At 34.6% G+C, this 16029-nt stretch overlaps 1 protein-coding gene across 6 annotated transcripts; it reads left to right on the top strand.

Annotated features, from left to right (window-relative positions):
- The first annotated feature begins 4758 nt into the window (after positions 1-4758).
- Positions 4759-9226, top strand: LOC140880088 (putative late blight resistance protein homolog R1B-12). Of its 6 annotated transcripts, none has more exons than XR_012149582.1 (4): positions 4759-5373; positions 6399-8651; positions 8731-8798; positions 8939-9225. XR_012149582.1 is itself a non-coding variant. In XM_073284188.1 (3 exons), the coding sequence occupies exons 1-2, from the start codon at positions 4921-4923 to the stop codon at positions 8613-8615; spliced, it is 2670 nt and encodes an 889-aa protein (XP_073140289.1). In that variant the 5' UTR covers positions 4759-4920; the 3' UTR covers positions 8616-8651; positions 8731-9226. The 6 variants fall into 6 exon arrangements, 2 of the variants coding, with proteins under 2 accessions (XP_073140289.1, XP_073140288.1); XR_012149581.1 differs by having other exon boundaries at positions 8731-8809; XR_012149580.1 differs by having other exon boundaries at positions 6399-8655.
- Positions 9227-16029: the final 6803 nt, after the last annotated feature.

Here is a 16029-nt window from a genome sequence, read left to right as displayed (position 1 = left end):
TTGGTCATGGCAATCGATCATCCTTATCCAATAATATTTAATTCAAAATTAATTTGTTGGATAACATGCAATGGCAATTTAAATTAAAAGGATAAAATCATATTCCATATATAAAATCTTATTTTACATACAAAATCATATTTTATCTTTTTATCAAATAAAATCATATTTTACATATAAAATCCAATTTTATACATAAAATCATATTTTACTCAATATTTCCATAAGATCATATCTTATCATCAATTGTACCAAAAATAATTAATTTCATAAAATCTGATTTAACGGATAAAATCTATAAATTTTCCAAAAATTCAAATTTATCCAAAAATCAATTTTAAAATTTTCGGACTCGAACAATTCGATCCGACGCCTCGTGGACCAATCAAAAACAATTTTCGATCGGACCAAAAATAGAATTTTAACATATTAAAATTTAAATTTTAAAATTAAAAATTAATTTTCGCGGGCCGCCCGGGACTCTCCCGGGCTGCCCGCGCCCCAAAGGGGCTCGGGCCGGGCAGCCCGTCGCTGCCCCTAGGGCAGCGACGATCGCTGCCCGTGTTTTGCCCGAAAAAAAAATTTTATTTTTTAAAAAATTTATTTTGTTTCAAAAACCGAGGCATAAAAATTTTTGTACAATCGATTAATTTAATCACTTGATCTGAGCAACCTGGCTCTGATACCACTGTTGGAGAGCGGCGATCAGATCAATCAGAATTGATACCCGGTGCAGCGAAAGTTTAAAAATTTTATATGGAACGATTCCATAATGGGTATCAAAACTTTACGATTAAATTGTGTGTGTAAAAATTAAATAAAAATTATAAATTTTTACCTCCAATCTCGAATCGAGATTATGGACACCAACAGATTACTCTGCTCTTGTTGTATATCCCAGGAACTGATGGACGAACTGTTCTTCAATCAGGTCCACGAACAGAGATTTAATCCCTCTTATAGATTGCACTAGAAAATCTATCAGAAGTTTCTATGAAGAGAATTAACGAATTTGATCCGTTAAACCAGACTGCAAATTCAAAATTCACAGGCTGGATTTTCCCGACAGAGAGAGGGAGGGGGCGGCCACTTAGAGAAAACAAGGCTAGGGTTTTCAAAAATATTTTGTGACCTCTGTTGTGTAATTTCTATACTGCAATAACTTATTTATAATGTGGGCTGCTAACAGCTTAGGACCCATTAGTCATAAGTTCAAGCCTGACAAGCAAAGCCCGCATGTTCAGAAATTAATATAAAATTCATCGTGACTCAGATTGATAAACCAATTTCACCAATGTTCACAGAAACCATTTCTGCATCTTTTAGAGTCAAGATAAATTTTCTGAATCCGAATTCAGTGATTTCCAAAAATGCCCATCCCTATCTCATTTTAGGAAATCTTACTCCTCTACTCTTAAATAAGAAGTCCAACTTCTTTGTTCATTAAATTTAACTCTTTAAATTTAACTATCTCAACGGGGATTAAAAATCAATTACTCTGTGTGACCCTCAATGGTTCAGGGATACAGCTAGCCGTGGGCTCACAACTCCTTGTGACTCGGAACAACAATTTCCGACTTGCCCATCGAATCATGGTAAGAGCGCCTAGCAACATCGCCCCATGATTCCCTAGGTATCACTGATAGTGCCTGCAAGAACCAATAGATTTTGGTTAGCGTACAGTACGGTCCCTTCATCCATATATCCCGATCGAATCAACAACCATTGGTATATCGAGAGTCGTTCGAGATTCGATAACTATGCAATGCATCTTGAAGATCAAATAGTGACATCGCATGTGCTACTAAGAAACCATTTCTTAAAACACATCATGTACTCTGGCCAGAGATTCGTCACACTAATATCTCCTCAGATTTCATAGGATACCCACACTCGCAAGTATGTGGTGAATCCTTGACAACAAAGCATCGACTCCTATATGTGTCGTAACTGTACCCAATCGCGACACCTGATGACCCCAATAGAGTCGGTAAACGAGTCAAAGCACAGTACTAGCATATAGAGTCTCAATGATGTTTCAAGTAGTAAGGACTAATGGTGTACAACCAAAACCGCAGACTTTATCCACTCGATAAATGATAACCACTTGGAAATTCCGGATAGGGTAGTTCGATCATTCATCGTATGAATATCCATTTGCATGCTTCGAACATCTCTATGTTCCTTACCAATAAAACGTGGTACTCGGCATCGCAAATGCTAGTCTCAATCTCGAGCGATCCTTATCCTTATTCACGGACGGCTCAATCGACTAGGAACGATTTAGAATACACAGTGACTATAAGATGTGTTTCATGATAGACATCCCCATGTACTACCACATCTTACATACACTATAGTATACTTTATCAAAACAACAATAGTATATCACAATATAACAATATGAAGAAAGATAAAGTCATTGCCATTAATAAAAGTGTAAATTATATTAAACAAAAGATTGTTTATACAAAGAGTCATCAAAGCCCTTAGCCACAAGTTGGCTCACCGGGCACCTACTCTTTCAAATTACCCTAAGATGAGATTAGAAACCCGAGGTCCCCACATCAACCCTCCGCCTCTGGGGTAAAAGAGAAAGAGATCAATCTTAGGCCCAACACATACAAGGGAAAATATAAGATTGATATTAATCCAGCTGTCATTTCTCCATTTCACAAAGATGGGAGAAATTAAGTACAAGAAGTGAAATCAACCTGACCACTTGCAGGGTTGATGTTGCAAGAATATATCCAAGGATTTGGCTAAAAAACAATGTTAATCCTAAGGATGTAAAGCTATGGTTTGAATTTGGGGTTTTAGCCTCAGTTTATACAACTTCACCAGGCTTCCAGAAAATATCACAGCTACCAAAATGGATTCAGGAAGCAGTCCAAGAAACATGGGCAAATAATGATCATTTGTCCAGAAGAGATGTGCTCGAGTTATACTTCTTTAGTGCAGCTTCAGAACCAACGTGGCAAAGGATCACACGAGCACTTTCATTTCATCAAGCTAAGGAGACCTTACATGAATAATCAAAGATTTATCAATGATCCTAAATCTAAAGAAATACCATTGGTGTCTACTTTTGAAGAAAATGAAATCTCAACCAGAAGAGCATGGGGTATTTGGGTTTGTCTCACCGAGATGGACAAGGTCAAGTTTGCGTTCAAATTTTATCAGAATTATGTTAACGAATCATTCCTTTTAAACAAAATGACAGGAAAAACTACGGCTTTTGCGGAAGAACTCTTCGAAAAGAAGAGGAAATTTTTGTGGAACAACAAGCTGTCAGGGAGTAAAGAAATTCGCCAAAAATTTTGTAACATGACTCATATCGAAAGATGGTCAGAGAATATCTATCCAGAATGTCCAAACCAGAAGGAGCCAGAATTCGAAAAAACCTTCAGACCCCGAACGGATCAAAAAGATTTTTCCGAGACAAGCAAAGGTGGACAGGGACAACCAAAAACGAGTTTTCCCAGGGTCCCACTACAAAAGCAAAAGATGTCCCGACAACAATAAAGAAGGCATGTGAGGAGAATAAATCCAAAAAAAAATTCAAGCATGTGATTCCTCCAATAGTAAAAGATGTCATCGGGCATTTGACTCTCCCACTAGCAAAAGATACCATCAATAATGACATAAATAATTCAAGACATCTGTAAGATTCCCTGAAGTTTCTCGGTGAAACGAGTGGAACTTCAGCTATAAATACAGGCATTTGAGAAAGCTGAAGACATCGATCATTCCCTTCAGTTTTCTTACAAATAAAATCATTGTAATATTTCTCTTTCTACGTCTGTATTAAGTTTTTGTAATTTTATGTATTTCAAGAACAAGACTACGATGAGTAGCTAAACTAGTTATCTCCTCCTCTTCAAAGGAGGTTGATTTATGTAATAATATGTTGTCTGAATAAATTTTTGAAGCTCTTCCCTATCATGTTATTTTCATTTAAAAATTAAGCTTTTACTATACGCCTTAAGGTAGAAAACGAAATAAGGTTGTGCTAGCTGCTGCTGAAGGTCTGTGTCAGGAACCATCGATTGCGATCGCGTGGTTCGATTGTGAGGAGCGACAGTTAAAAAATCGGTGGACATAACCCAGCAACAGTGTGGTCAAAGAAGTAATTTGCTTTAATTTACTTACGAAAGCGTGATGAGATTAAGCTTTTAAATATTAAAATGAGAAATAAAGGGCATAATAGGTATTATTTAGTTTCAAGGACATATTCGAGACCCCTTTTAATTAATAAGGAATATATTCAAGACTTGAAAAATAAAAGGGATATAATTGGGACAATAATGAAACTAGAAGGATATATTCAATAATTATCCCAAACATTACACACTAACAAACGCAATGTATCAAAAAATTAGTAGAAATTACACAATGCTTTGGAATTTCAATCTCCAAAAGAAGGGAAAATGGGTATCGGTGCATGACGATGATATTGGGTTATCTGACTTTATCTGACTACCCTTCGTTCAGCTAGCTACAAGAACGATGGTGCTACACTCTCGGGCTTGAATTCTCTTCTTCTCCATTGAAAAGTAACTAAGAAATATGGAGCAAATAAAAATAGTTCCACTAACTACTCTATTCGTTGAAATGAAGGGAAGTAAATTGTGCACCGAGATAAGGTATTATTGTGGATTTAAATAATACTCAAGGATAATTTGGTATTATTACATTAATAGGGAGTTAAAACTAAAGAAAAATATTTATTGGGGACTGATTCACGTAAAAGTACGACATAAGGACTCATGTAACACGGTATGACGATGAGATTAGTTGACGTGAGCCCAGTGTTTTTAGAATCTCCACTAGCGCAAATTTTGGAATCTCAACGTGAAGATCTTGACTTTCCTGCTCGGATCATTCATTGAATGCCACACAGACAGAAATTAAATTACAATGGCGGATGCAGCAGTACAGTTCCTGCTCGATAATCTCAAACAGTTGCTATTGTATCGCGGACATTTAATCCTCAACTCCACCGGCCAACTCGAAAGCCTCGAAAACGATCTCCGATTTTTCAAAGCCTTTCTCGAAGACTCCACCAAGAAGCGCAAGAGGGACGACGAAGCTCTTCGCGAGTTGGTGCGACAAATCCGCGACCTCGTGTACGAAGCCGAAGACACCATCGATGCTTGTGTTGCTCTCGAGGCGTCCGAGAGCAAATTGAAGAATTTGCTTCGGAAAGCTTTCAATAATCCTGCCGCTAACCTACCCAAAATCGCCAATGACTTCGACAAGATCGGAAAAAAGATCACAAGTATATATGACAGCAACGACTTCATCGACTTTGCTTCCGCGGACACCGATGGCGGGGCCTCTGAGGATAATAAGATTCCGATGGAGAAGAAGGTAATTAAAAAAATTCCTCCAAAAAGTCTTCTATTCTCTGCGGCTACGTTTCTGGAAAAAAAGTTAAACAAACACTTTTAAATTAAATTAATAATATATATTATTATTATTATTATTAAAAACCAATTAAAAGCATGTTCTTACTGATGCGATGCTGTTTCATGGACGACCAATTATCTGATCCATATCCATAATAAAATTTGATATAATAGAATAATACATTTTCACAGTTCAGATCGGATATCCGTCTAATAAAATTGAATTTTTACCTGTGATACTGTCACATACGTAGTTGTTTTGTTTTGTTTTGTTTTGTTTGTTTTGTTTTGTTTTGTTTTGTTTTGTTGTTGTTAATGATCTTTTTGGTGTCATGTAACTTCTAATATTTATGTAACACACATATGGACTACCTATATTTAAAACCATGGAAGGGATTTTAAAACAACCAAGTCCTTATTTTAGGAAGATATATATGTTAAAGGCTGAGATTGGATATGGAACATGTATGGAGGTCGTTTGCAAATCAAGGGCCTCATTTCCCATTCGAACTGTTCAACTCGTTTGCGGGTGTGTACTGCATACCAGACACTATTCTTGGTGGTTAGTTGAGGAGTGTATTGAACCAGGCTTTTCTCTTATAATATGGTTCCTTTGTCTGTGTCTCTACTGGTTACACCTTCGCCTTAGCAGAATTTATACGCAAGCCACCTTTTTTCTTCGTTCAACCGTTTCTGATGCCTCTACTAATCTAGATTTCTGACTTATTTCAATTCTCATTTATTCAGTATTTTATTTTGAACTCACGCTTTGGATAATAAATTAACTTGATCACTGTTGCAATATCTTTTAAATGATAATGTCGCTTCAGGGGAGGTGTACATGGTTTGCATTTGACGTATGACCCTAATATGCAACTAGATTGCAGCATTCTTATTTTTATGCATTTAGATGTCTAATTGTGTTATTCATACGGAGAACCTCTGAATTTGTCGTTTGTGTCTTGTTGGTTTTTGAATTTTTCAAAGGATCCCTTGATCAGGCAAGAAAATATTGTGGGATTTGAAGATGAGGCAGATACTATTATCAAGTATTTGACTGAAGAATCTGAGGAACTAGATGTAATCACAATTATTGGTATGCCGGGACTTGGCAAGACGACATTAGCCGGAAAGATTATTCGTGACCAAAGAATTCAGTATGAATTCCCCACTCGCATATGGGTTTATGTCTCTCAAGAGTTTAGGAAAAGGGACGTGTTTCTCTCCATTCTTAGCCACTTTATGAAGATCACAGATGAGATTCGTCGCAAGAATGACCAAGAGATAGTGGAGCTCCTTGTCGAGAATCTGGAGAGAGGAAAGTTCTTGATTGTCATGGATGATGTGTGGACCGCCGTGGCATGGAAAGAGCTTCAGGATGCTTTCCCAAAAGCCAATAACATGGGTAAAATATTAATCACTAGTCGTAACGAGGAAGTTGCTTGGCAAGCTAACCGTGATCGAGAGCCCCACAAGCTGCGTTCTCTAACTCCAGATGAAAGTTGGTTGCTGCTCCGATTAGAGGTATTTGGCAAACCTGAGTACCCTCCAGAGTTAGAAGTGCTCGGAAAACTCATCGTTAAACAATGTGGCTTTCTGCCGCTTGCTATAGTGGTTATTGGGGGGACTCTCGTTAAAAAAGCTCTTGCTGGAGATATGAGTGCAAGGAAAAATGCATGGGAAAAGGTGTCCGAACGTGTTAGTAAGTATCTCAATGAAGATCCGGATGAACGTATGAAAAAGATCATCTCATTAAGTTACAACAAATTGCCTTACAACGTAAGACCCTGTTTCCTGTATTTGGGAATGTTCCCTGAAGATTTTGAGATCCCTGTTAAAAGATTGACCCTCATGTGGATTGCGGAGGGGTTTATACAACAAAAACCTGGGATAAGCTTGGAGGGAACTGCACAAGATTATTTAGAAGATCTTATAAAGAGAAACCTGGTGATGGTAGATAAAGTAAGCCCTGATGGCAAGATTAAAACTTGTCGCATTCATGACATGCTGCGGGACTTTTGCAAAAATGAAGCTGGAAATACCAGGGAAAACTTCTTTCAAGAAATGAAGATGCCAACTGGAGCAACTTTCGAGCCTTCTATTCCTGAAGTCAAAAACTTTCGCCGTCTTTGCATACATTCCAATGTCGTAAGCTTTATCTCAGCTAAACCTTCCGGTCCACGTGTCCGCTCATTTTTGTGTCTCTCCAAAGAAGAGATCACATTGCTTCCCGAAAACATATCCACAATCCCCGTAGCATTTAAATTACTTAGGGTTTTAGAAGGCAAGTCTTTTAAATTCACAAAATTTCCAAGTGATCTCACCAATCTCATTCATTTGCGATATCTTGTCCTATCAAGCAATTTCAAAGTCCTTCCCGATTCTATTTCCAAGCTTTGGAACATTCAAACTTTGATAGTTGATACAACCTCACGTGCACTTGATATCAAAGCTGACATATGGAAGATGATTCAGTTGAGACATCTAAAGATAAATGCATCAACCAGTCTACTGAAGACATCAAAAACTAATGGAGGAGAAAAGCTTCAAACATTTGGTACAATATCACCCCAAAGCTGCACAGAAGATTTTTTTGATAGGGTCCGTGGCCTAAAGAAATTGGGTATTCGTGGTCAAATAGACACGCTTCTTGATGTCAAAGGTTTGGAAAAGTTGGACAATCTTGATAAATTGAAGTTAATGAATGATCCGTTTCCTTTTCCACCCTCTGAACGTAAATTATCCCAACTCCCACAGCCATACAAATTCCCACAAAAGTTGAGAAGTCTCACATTATCCGCCACTTTTTTGGATTGGTCTCACATGGCGACGTTGGGGAAGCTGGATACTCTTGAGGTACTCAAATTGAAAGATAATGCATTTGTGGGAAGGAGCTGGGAGGCAGCTGATGGTGGTTTTCGTCATCTTGAATTCCTACATGTTGAACGAACAGATTTAGTTGTTTGGGTCGCTTCAGGTCATCATTTTCCGAGACTGAGATGTCTTGTACTTAGGAACTGCGAGTGGCTTGGCGAAATTCCAATTGGCCTAGCTGACAGTCTCCAGAAATTGGATTTGAAACGTGTCAGCAAATCTGCATCATGTTCTGCCAGGAAAATTGAGGAGACCATAAAATTGAAGCAAGGAGCGGAAGTTTCCAAAAGAAATCAATTCAAGCTCTGCATTGCTCCTGGAGACGAATGATTTCCAATTCATAAAGCTCGAATGTACTTCCTAACGGTTGGTAAGATTTTCATTTAATCTGTTTCTACAATCTTTCCTGTCTAGTATAGTAATCGTATATGTGATGATAATGCAGGCATGGAACACAAAGATAACACAGCAAAGGTTTAATCAATTCAAACGTGCTCACCCCCTTGTCTCGTTGTACGTAACAGGTTGTTCTTCCTGATTTCGTTTCGTAAATTTTTATGTCTTGCGCTGGATTATTTCTCACCTTTTTGGCTCAGTATGTTTATCACATTGCTCGACTTCTGAACTTTTCATTGATTCAACGTTCGTTCCAGTGACATTGTTGTCATGTTCAACAATTGTGATTGCAAATTTGAATCCAAAGTAATCAATGAGGATCTTCTAACAAAATATGAAAGGCTTATGCACCACGTTTGTGGCAGTACTCCAGTCCACCCTCCCTCTGATGGCTTGGCTTCTTCAAGTACTGAATTTTTTTTTTTTTTTTTTTATGTTTAGGCTTTAACATCCAAAATAAAGATTATGATTTTATTCGATTCGAGATCTTTTTTCACTAGCTAGTAATGTAAACTTTCGGAACCAATCATCACTTTTTTCTAAAAAAAAATTGTTTGCTGCTTGAATATAAATAAGGAGCAAGTATGAATGCAGAATTATATTATTTTTGAAATATTAGTAGTAGAAAACCGCACAAATAAGCTGAAGAAAAAAAACCACAAAATCTATGACTTCTTTAAATGCATATATTCTGTATTCCTTTAGATGAATTGGGGATCATTTCAACTACCTATACAGACATTATTCACATGATAGATCTAAGGGTAAGTTAGATCCTACCTATACAGGCAGTGCCTTGAGGTAGATCTAACGGTGGACATTTAACAATAAATGTGGGATTCATTATTTTTTAGTGGACCCCGCATGTATTGATAAATGAGGGCTCTTAGATCTATCATGAGGGTAATGCCTGTAAAGGTAGGTTGAAATAAACCGTAAGGGTGATAATATATCAATACATGCGGGGTCCACTAAAAAAATAATGAACCCCACATTTATTGATAAATATCAACAGTTAGATGCATGTGAAGGCAGTGTCTGTATAGGTAGGGTCTCGTTTACCATGAATTGGTAAGGATTTTCTATTTCAGATCGCATGGTGTTGCTAAATATTAACCTTCGGATCTCTTGATATGGTGTGACATCTTAGGCACCGTTTGGTATATATGGTTGATATGATAAATGAATGATTATTTATTGAATTGATTAGTAATTTATCTTGTAGGATAAAATTAAAATAAGATAATTTATGTATTATTTGGTCAGGTGGATAAATAAAAATACTAATTTAAATTTAAAGTTTATTTGACATTTTTACCCTTATTTAAAAATATTTTTTTTTATTTTTTATAACTAGAGAAGTGCACGTGCAACACAAATCATGAACGAGGAATTTTATAGACAAAATATATATAAATATCGAATAATGTCTGAAGAACATGAATAATATTAGAAAACGTGATATTACATGTATGTTAATATTTGTATATCAATTTTTACATCGCAAAAAATTCAACACAAAATTTTCATTTGTCAAATCTTATATAAATTGAAAACAAAATCTGTGATATAATAGTAAAATCAAACGATATAATCAATATAAATATCGATGTATACGATATTGGATCTTGATCATATAAGTTACTTAAATATACAAATAGTACAATTACACTCACGTTGTATCCAATAAAACATTTTTTTTATTTCCAATGATACTTTATTTCTTGGTTAAATAAAACAATGACGCGACCTTTTTTCAGCTCATTTATTACATCTTAAATAAATGAAAACATAAATGAAAACACTAAGAGGTGGTTTGATCATCTTATCTTGATTTTTCGAACCAAGAGATCCATGAATAGGGATCTTAATTGATGCATATAGATACAAATGGTTCAATTGGGGTAAGAATTTCCAAGAAGATTTGGAATGTTTTAGTTTCTGAGCAAAATGACTGTTTTTAATAGTGTCAATTCAATTGATTACGAATTAATCAATATTCGATTGATTGGTTTGTGGTTATTGAAAAAAAATATTTGTGTAATTCACTTTATTTCTTTTTATCCAAGTGATATTTTTTCAAGTAGTCTAAATTAATAATAACATTACACTTAATTTTATTTTCATTCGGGTGAATATAATCTCACTATATTTTTTGGAAGCCAAATTTAGTCACGATATTGTTAGTTTCTCAGGTAGTTCTTTAACGGGCTTACCTTGTTAGAATGTTAGCTCAAAACTCGAGTTAATATTTGCATTATTCGAGTTGATGGCTTTGACAAGGGATTTATATACGATGTAATCTTTATTTTTTTCTAATAATTTTTGAAAATATGATTTATTATTTTCAGGAAAATAAATTAATGATCAATAATCGAAGAGTCAAGCAATGATGACATTTAGCATATAACGAGATAATTAATTTAGATTCAGAATAACATACCACAATGATAAAAAAATCATTGTAAATCACGAGTATAAAATAAATTGATAAAAAATAGTATAAAACATCAAGAAAAAACAAGTTCCATTTCTCAAATTGTCTTTCATTCATTGATTGGTGGATATGTACTTCATAATTTTTCCGAAGAACAAAAACCTCAACTTCTTTGTTGTTCGGTTTGAGTTGTCGGTGGTTCAAAACTTTTATTTCTAGCTTATAGTTGTAGTTGTGCAAAAAATAATAATAATTTGTAAGTGATCATGTGAATCCAACGACAAATGAGATAGCAAACGTTAAGTTTCATGATTTGCTAAATATTTATAATTTAGTAAAACCAATGCAAGAGATCGATAATTATTACGATCTCTATAATAAATTCAAAATTGTATATTAGATGAACTAAGTATAAGTAATATTAATTTTTAGAATATTATATATACAAATACAAAAGCCAAAAAAATCATATATTGGATTAAACGATAATTGAAAAGATTTACAACCAGATGCATGTTTAGAGTAGAGGAATTAGAACTTAATTATCTCGACATGTATACATTTTTTTCTTTGCAAATTAATTTCGTATATATGCATGTATGTATGTATGCATATATGGTAACATGTAGCCCACTCAAACTTAATTGGAAATATGTATGTATAATATTTCATTTGATAATCACATGATAATGATGTTAAGATTCACAAGAATGATTATTCGTACTCATGATCCTTGTAATACAATTAAACATTATAGTCCGAAGTTACAGTACCCTTAAAATATTTGTTATAATAAATTAATTGGTTTATGGCACATTATATAAATTTGTTTTCACTCCATATGTGCCAAAATTGCAATATTTTCGAGTTCTTAGGAGTAGTTCGAAAATATTGCAATTATGGATCTAATCTATAAAAAATTTATGGTTTTTTTTATTTTTAATAAATGGGCATAGGTCTGCCTAACCCCTCCACAACAGGCGGCTTTGCTTTAAAAAAGGTAATTTTTAGCGTTGCTTTATTTCATTAATTAGGCAACTCTTGAATTTATATTTTTTGTAAAAACTACACAACCGAAGGGAAGGAGTTCATTGTGCGACAAAAAAAAATTAAAATAACATTTGAATTATATTAAGATTGTTGAACAAGTAGCGTTTTTTAAATTTAGACATAATTAGTCTTAATTTCAAAACTTAATTATAATTTTTAATCATCTGTCATTGAATTAAACAAAGTGATTCCAAGATTAAAAAGTTTCTGATGGTTTATTGGAGAGAAATAACTATAATAAAGATGAATTTCATGTGCAATAAAGTAGTTATTATTATTATTATTATTATTATTATTATTATTATTATTATTATTATTATTATTATTATTATTATTATTATTATTATTATTGTATGGTTTTAGTGAAAAAATATTTTTAACTTTTTATATGAAACTTTTTGGGTGTACTTTATAAAAAATATCATATTTTTTCTAAAATCTCATTCAATTAACAATGAACCTTCTTGTCACCATGTCATCCTAGAATATATATATATATATATATATATATATATATATATATATATCACATGAAGCTACAATAAAGAAAATACAATAAGTTAGTCTCTAAATAGCACACATTTAGTACAAAAAAGAAACAATCAAGAAAAGAAGTAAAACTTAAATGGGAGAATTACAATTTTGGTTCTATAATTTGCACATTTTTCATTTTTGGTCATGTTAAAAATAATTTTGTAATTTTAGTCCTGTAACTTGCATCCTTTTTCATTTTTGGTCTTATTAACATTAATTCGCATTTTTAGTCCTGTAACTTTCATGAATTTTTTACTTTAAGTCATGTTAACATTGAATTTACAATTTAAGTCTTATAACTTGCATATTTTTTTTTATTTTTAGTTTTGTTTGCATTGAATTTCACTTTTTGTCTTGTAACTTCTATATATTTTTTCTTAGTCATATTATCAATGAATTTATATTTTTAATTTCATAAATTTCATACTTTTTTAATTTTTATTTATAATATATTATGATTTACATATTTTAAAGCTTTTAAAATTTAAATGAATTAAATAACAAAAATTCAACTAAAATTATTCAATACAATTTTACACTAAATATCATCTTATAAAATACATAATATAAATAAAAATATTAATCTAATGTGAATCATTGCTTACAAAATTATGGATGTTCCTATTCATCCTATTTCGAGAGATATTGCAGTTTGGAAGTCAACTCTTAACGGTAGATTTTCTGTTAAATCTGCCTGGGAGCTGGTTCGGCATCGACACATGGAACTGGGTTTGTTTAAAGGTTGCTTTAAACCATCTATTTCTATTTTTTGCTGGAGGTGGTTCTTTAAAAGAATTCCGGTTGATGATATCCTTCAGGCTAGGGGGATTTCTCTGGACTCGATTTGCCAAAGGTGTTGTAACCAAGAATCTTTTGAGCATTTATTTTTTGAGTGTGACCCTGCAGTTGGTGTGTGGCAATATTTTGGTCGGCTCTTCCGAGTTCAAAATTTTCAACTCTTCGCTAATTGGAAGATTTCGACTGGCTGGAGTAAGAGTGGCCACATTAGAGAGCTTATTCCTTTTTTGATTATCTGGTTTATTTGGAAGGTGAGAAATGAGCACAAACATAAGGGTACCAGAATTCACTCGGCGAGGATTATTCTTCATATTAATGAGTTTGTTCTTTCTATTAACCTAGCAGGCTTGCTGAAGGGGAGTCATTGGATTGGTTTTGAGGATGTGGCTACCTCAATGAGTATGAACTCGGCAATTTCGAGAACTATTACCATTCGTCTAGTACGATGGTTGGCTCCGGAGATCGATTTTTTTAAACTAAATACTGATGGGTGTTCTAAAGTGGGAGGACAATCTGGCATTGGAGGCATCATCCGGGATCATCATGGGCTGACGGTTGTGGCTTTTCATGATTATATTTGTAACGCCCGGAATTATTTAATTTTAATCCAAAAATATTTAATTTGGGAATATTTAGAGTTTTGATTTAAATTCTAATATTCTTAAATTAATTAGGATTGAAATTGCATGAAATAAAAAGTTGAGGACCCAATTTGCAATTATTGAAGAATTGAGGGGCCAAAGTGCAAATACTTCAAATTTGTTGGACACTTGTTTGTAATATGGGTATTCACGTGTATGATATCATCTTCCCTCAGAAAAATCAGAGAAAGAACCGAGAGTGCAGGAGCAAGAATTCTCAAGTCTATTCTTCATATTCAAGTTATGATATTTTGAGTTCCGGTTATTCGATTTCGATTCCGAAAAGTGTTTTGGAATCCTCGCGACGAGGCCTTCGATTGGACGTAAGTATTATCTTGTTTTCAGAATATTTCGAAATTTAAATGAGCAATAACTCAGAATTTGATTGTATATTGGTGTTCTTGAGATTACATGTTTTGTATATTCAAAAGAGGATTGAAGATTGAATGCCGTTTGAAATTAATGTTACTTTTCAGCAAGTGTTCGAAAATTATGCCATCTGATTTGTTGGTTTATTGATGGTATTCTTGCTGGTATATATATTGTTATGAAGTTGTGTTGAATGATTGAGTTGATAGGATTGATTTTCGGATTGCCGACTTTAGCCGTTACGCCGCCGAACTTATGATTTGAGACTGTTTTGATATCTTATACTTGAGCTGCCATTTACATGAGTTAAAGCTGATGTTTCCTTGGTAAACATGCTGTGATTTCAGTTCATAAACCGGGGACGTCAACTAGAGAATTCTGAATTCGAAACCGGTAGAAGAAAGAACAAGGTTTGTAGCATTTTGCCTTGAAGTTGGGCTATAACTTGAGCAGAATTTTAATGCAATATGGTGTGGTTATTTGTACAGATTTGGATAGCTAGAAGACACCTTAAACATCACATTTGAAAGGTAAAAGTGGACTACTTTTTGAATGAGATTAAAACTCGAGATGGTTTGTATCGAGTTCCCTAAATCACATACTTAATTGATTCTTTGCTCTTATGTGAATTATTGACTGTGTCTATGATGTTGTTGAATGAATATATGATGTTTATATTGCATTCATCTTGTGAGACCTATCCTTTGATTTTTGAAATGAACGGAGTCGTTCGATTAGACGATTTGAGGAACTATATATGTATGGCCTGGGTAGTTGTATTAGCCTAGCTAGCGTCTGAATTACATGTATGGTGGCTTCAAAGTCTAGGAAAGCAAGATAAGTAGCCCCACCTCGATCGGGAGTGTCGGTGGTTTAGTTACGATATCTTCTTCTCGGGATCCCAACCGATGAAATAAGAGAGTTCTTGAGAAAAGCCTGTTTTAAAGCATGCATTGTCTTCTATTTTATATCTTGAGCTTGATTGATATAATTTGAAATGCATGTTAGTTGCTTTTACTGGGAAATATGTTTCTCACCGAAGTTATTCGGCTGTTGTCGTGTTTGTATGTGTGCATGACAACAGGTGGTTCAGGAACAAGGCAACGACGGGCTTGAGAAATCGAGAATTGAGAGATTAGCGTGATGATCCGGTGTAGATGTGAAGTTGCTGTCATCTTATGTTAGTTTCAACGATTATGCTTGTATAACAACTTAGACTTGAACTTTAGTCTAAAGGGTTGCTTGTTGAGCTGATGTATTGAAGCAAGGACATCTTTTGACAGCAGCTGAGCTACTGCATAATTTGCTGGCCGAATGGCCTGCGCACGGGTGAGCCCTGCTCGCGCGCGTGCGCAGGCCAAGCCAAGGGGGCCGTTGCCCCCTTGCACTGCGCGCGCGCGGGGAGCAACCCTCGCGCGGGCGCAGCACACTTTTAAAAAAAAAAAAAATTTGGCTTTTGAATTTAGCCTCTAGTCTTGAACCTTGGATTGTTTTTAGTAATTGAGAGATTATGAACCGG

This window comes from Henckelia pumila, chromosome 2 (assembly GCF_033568475.1).
Source record: "Henckelia pumila isolate YLH828 chromosome 2, ASM3356847v2, whole genome shotgun sequence".
Classification (NCBI taxonomy): Eukaryota; Viridiplantae; Streptophyta; class Magnoliopsida; order Lamiales; family Gesneriaceae; genus Henckelia; species Henckelia pumila.
Note: the sequence above shows the minus strand (reverse complement) of the source record. Positions and strands in the feature narration are given on the sequence as shown.

Excerpts from the sequence above, each read along its gene's own strand:
- LOC140880088 (XM_073284188.1), top strand. The coding sequence starts at position 4,921 with ATGGCGGATGCAGCAGTACAGTTCCTGCTCGATAATCTCAAACAGTTG. Across the intron at positions 5,374-6,398 it reads AGATTCCGATGGAGAAGAAG|GATCCCTTGATCAGGCAAGA; the intron begins GTAATTAAAAAA and ends AATTTTTCAAAG.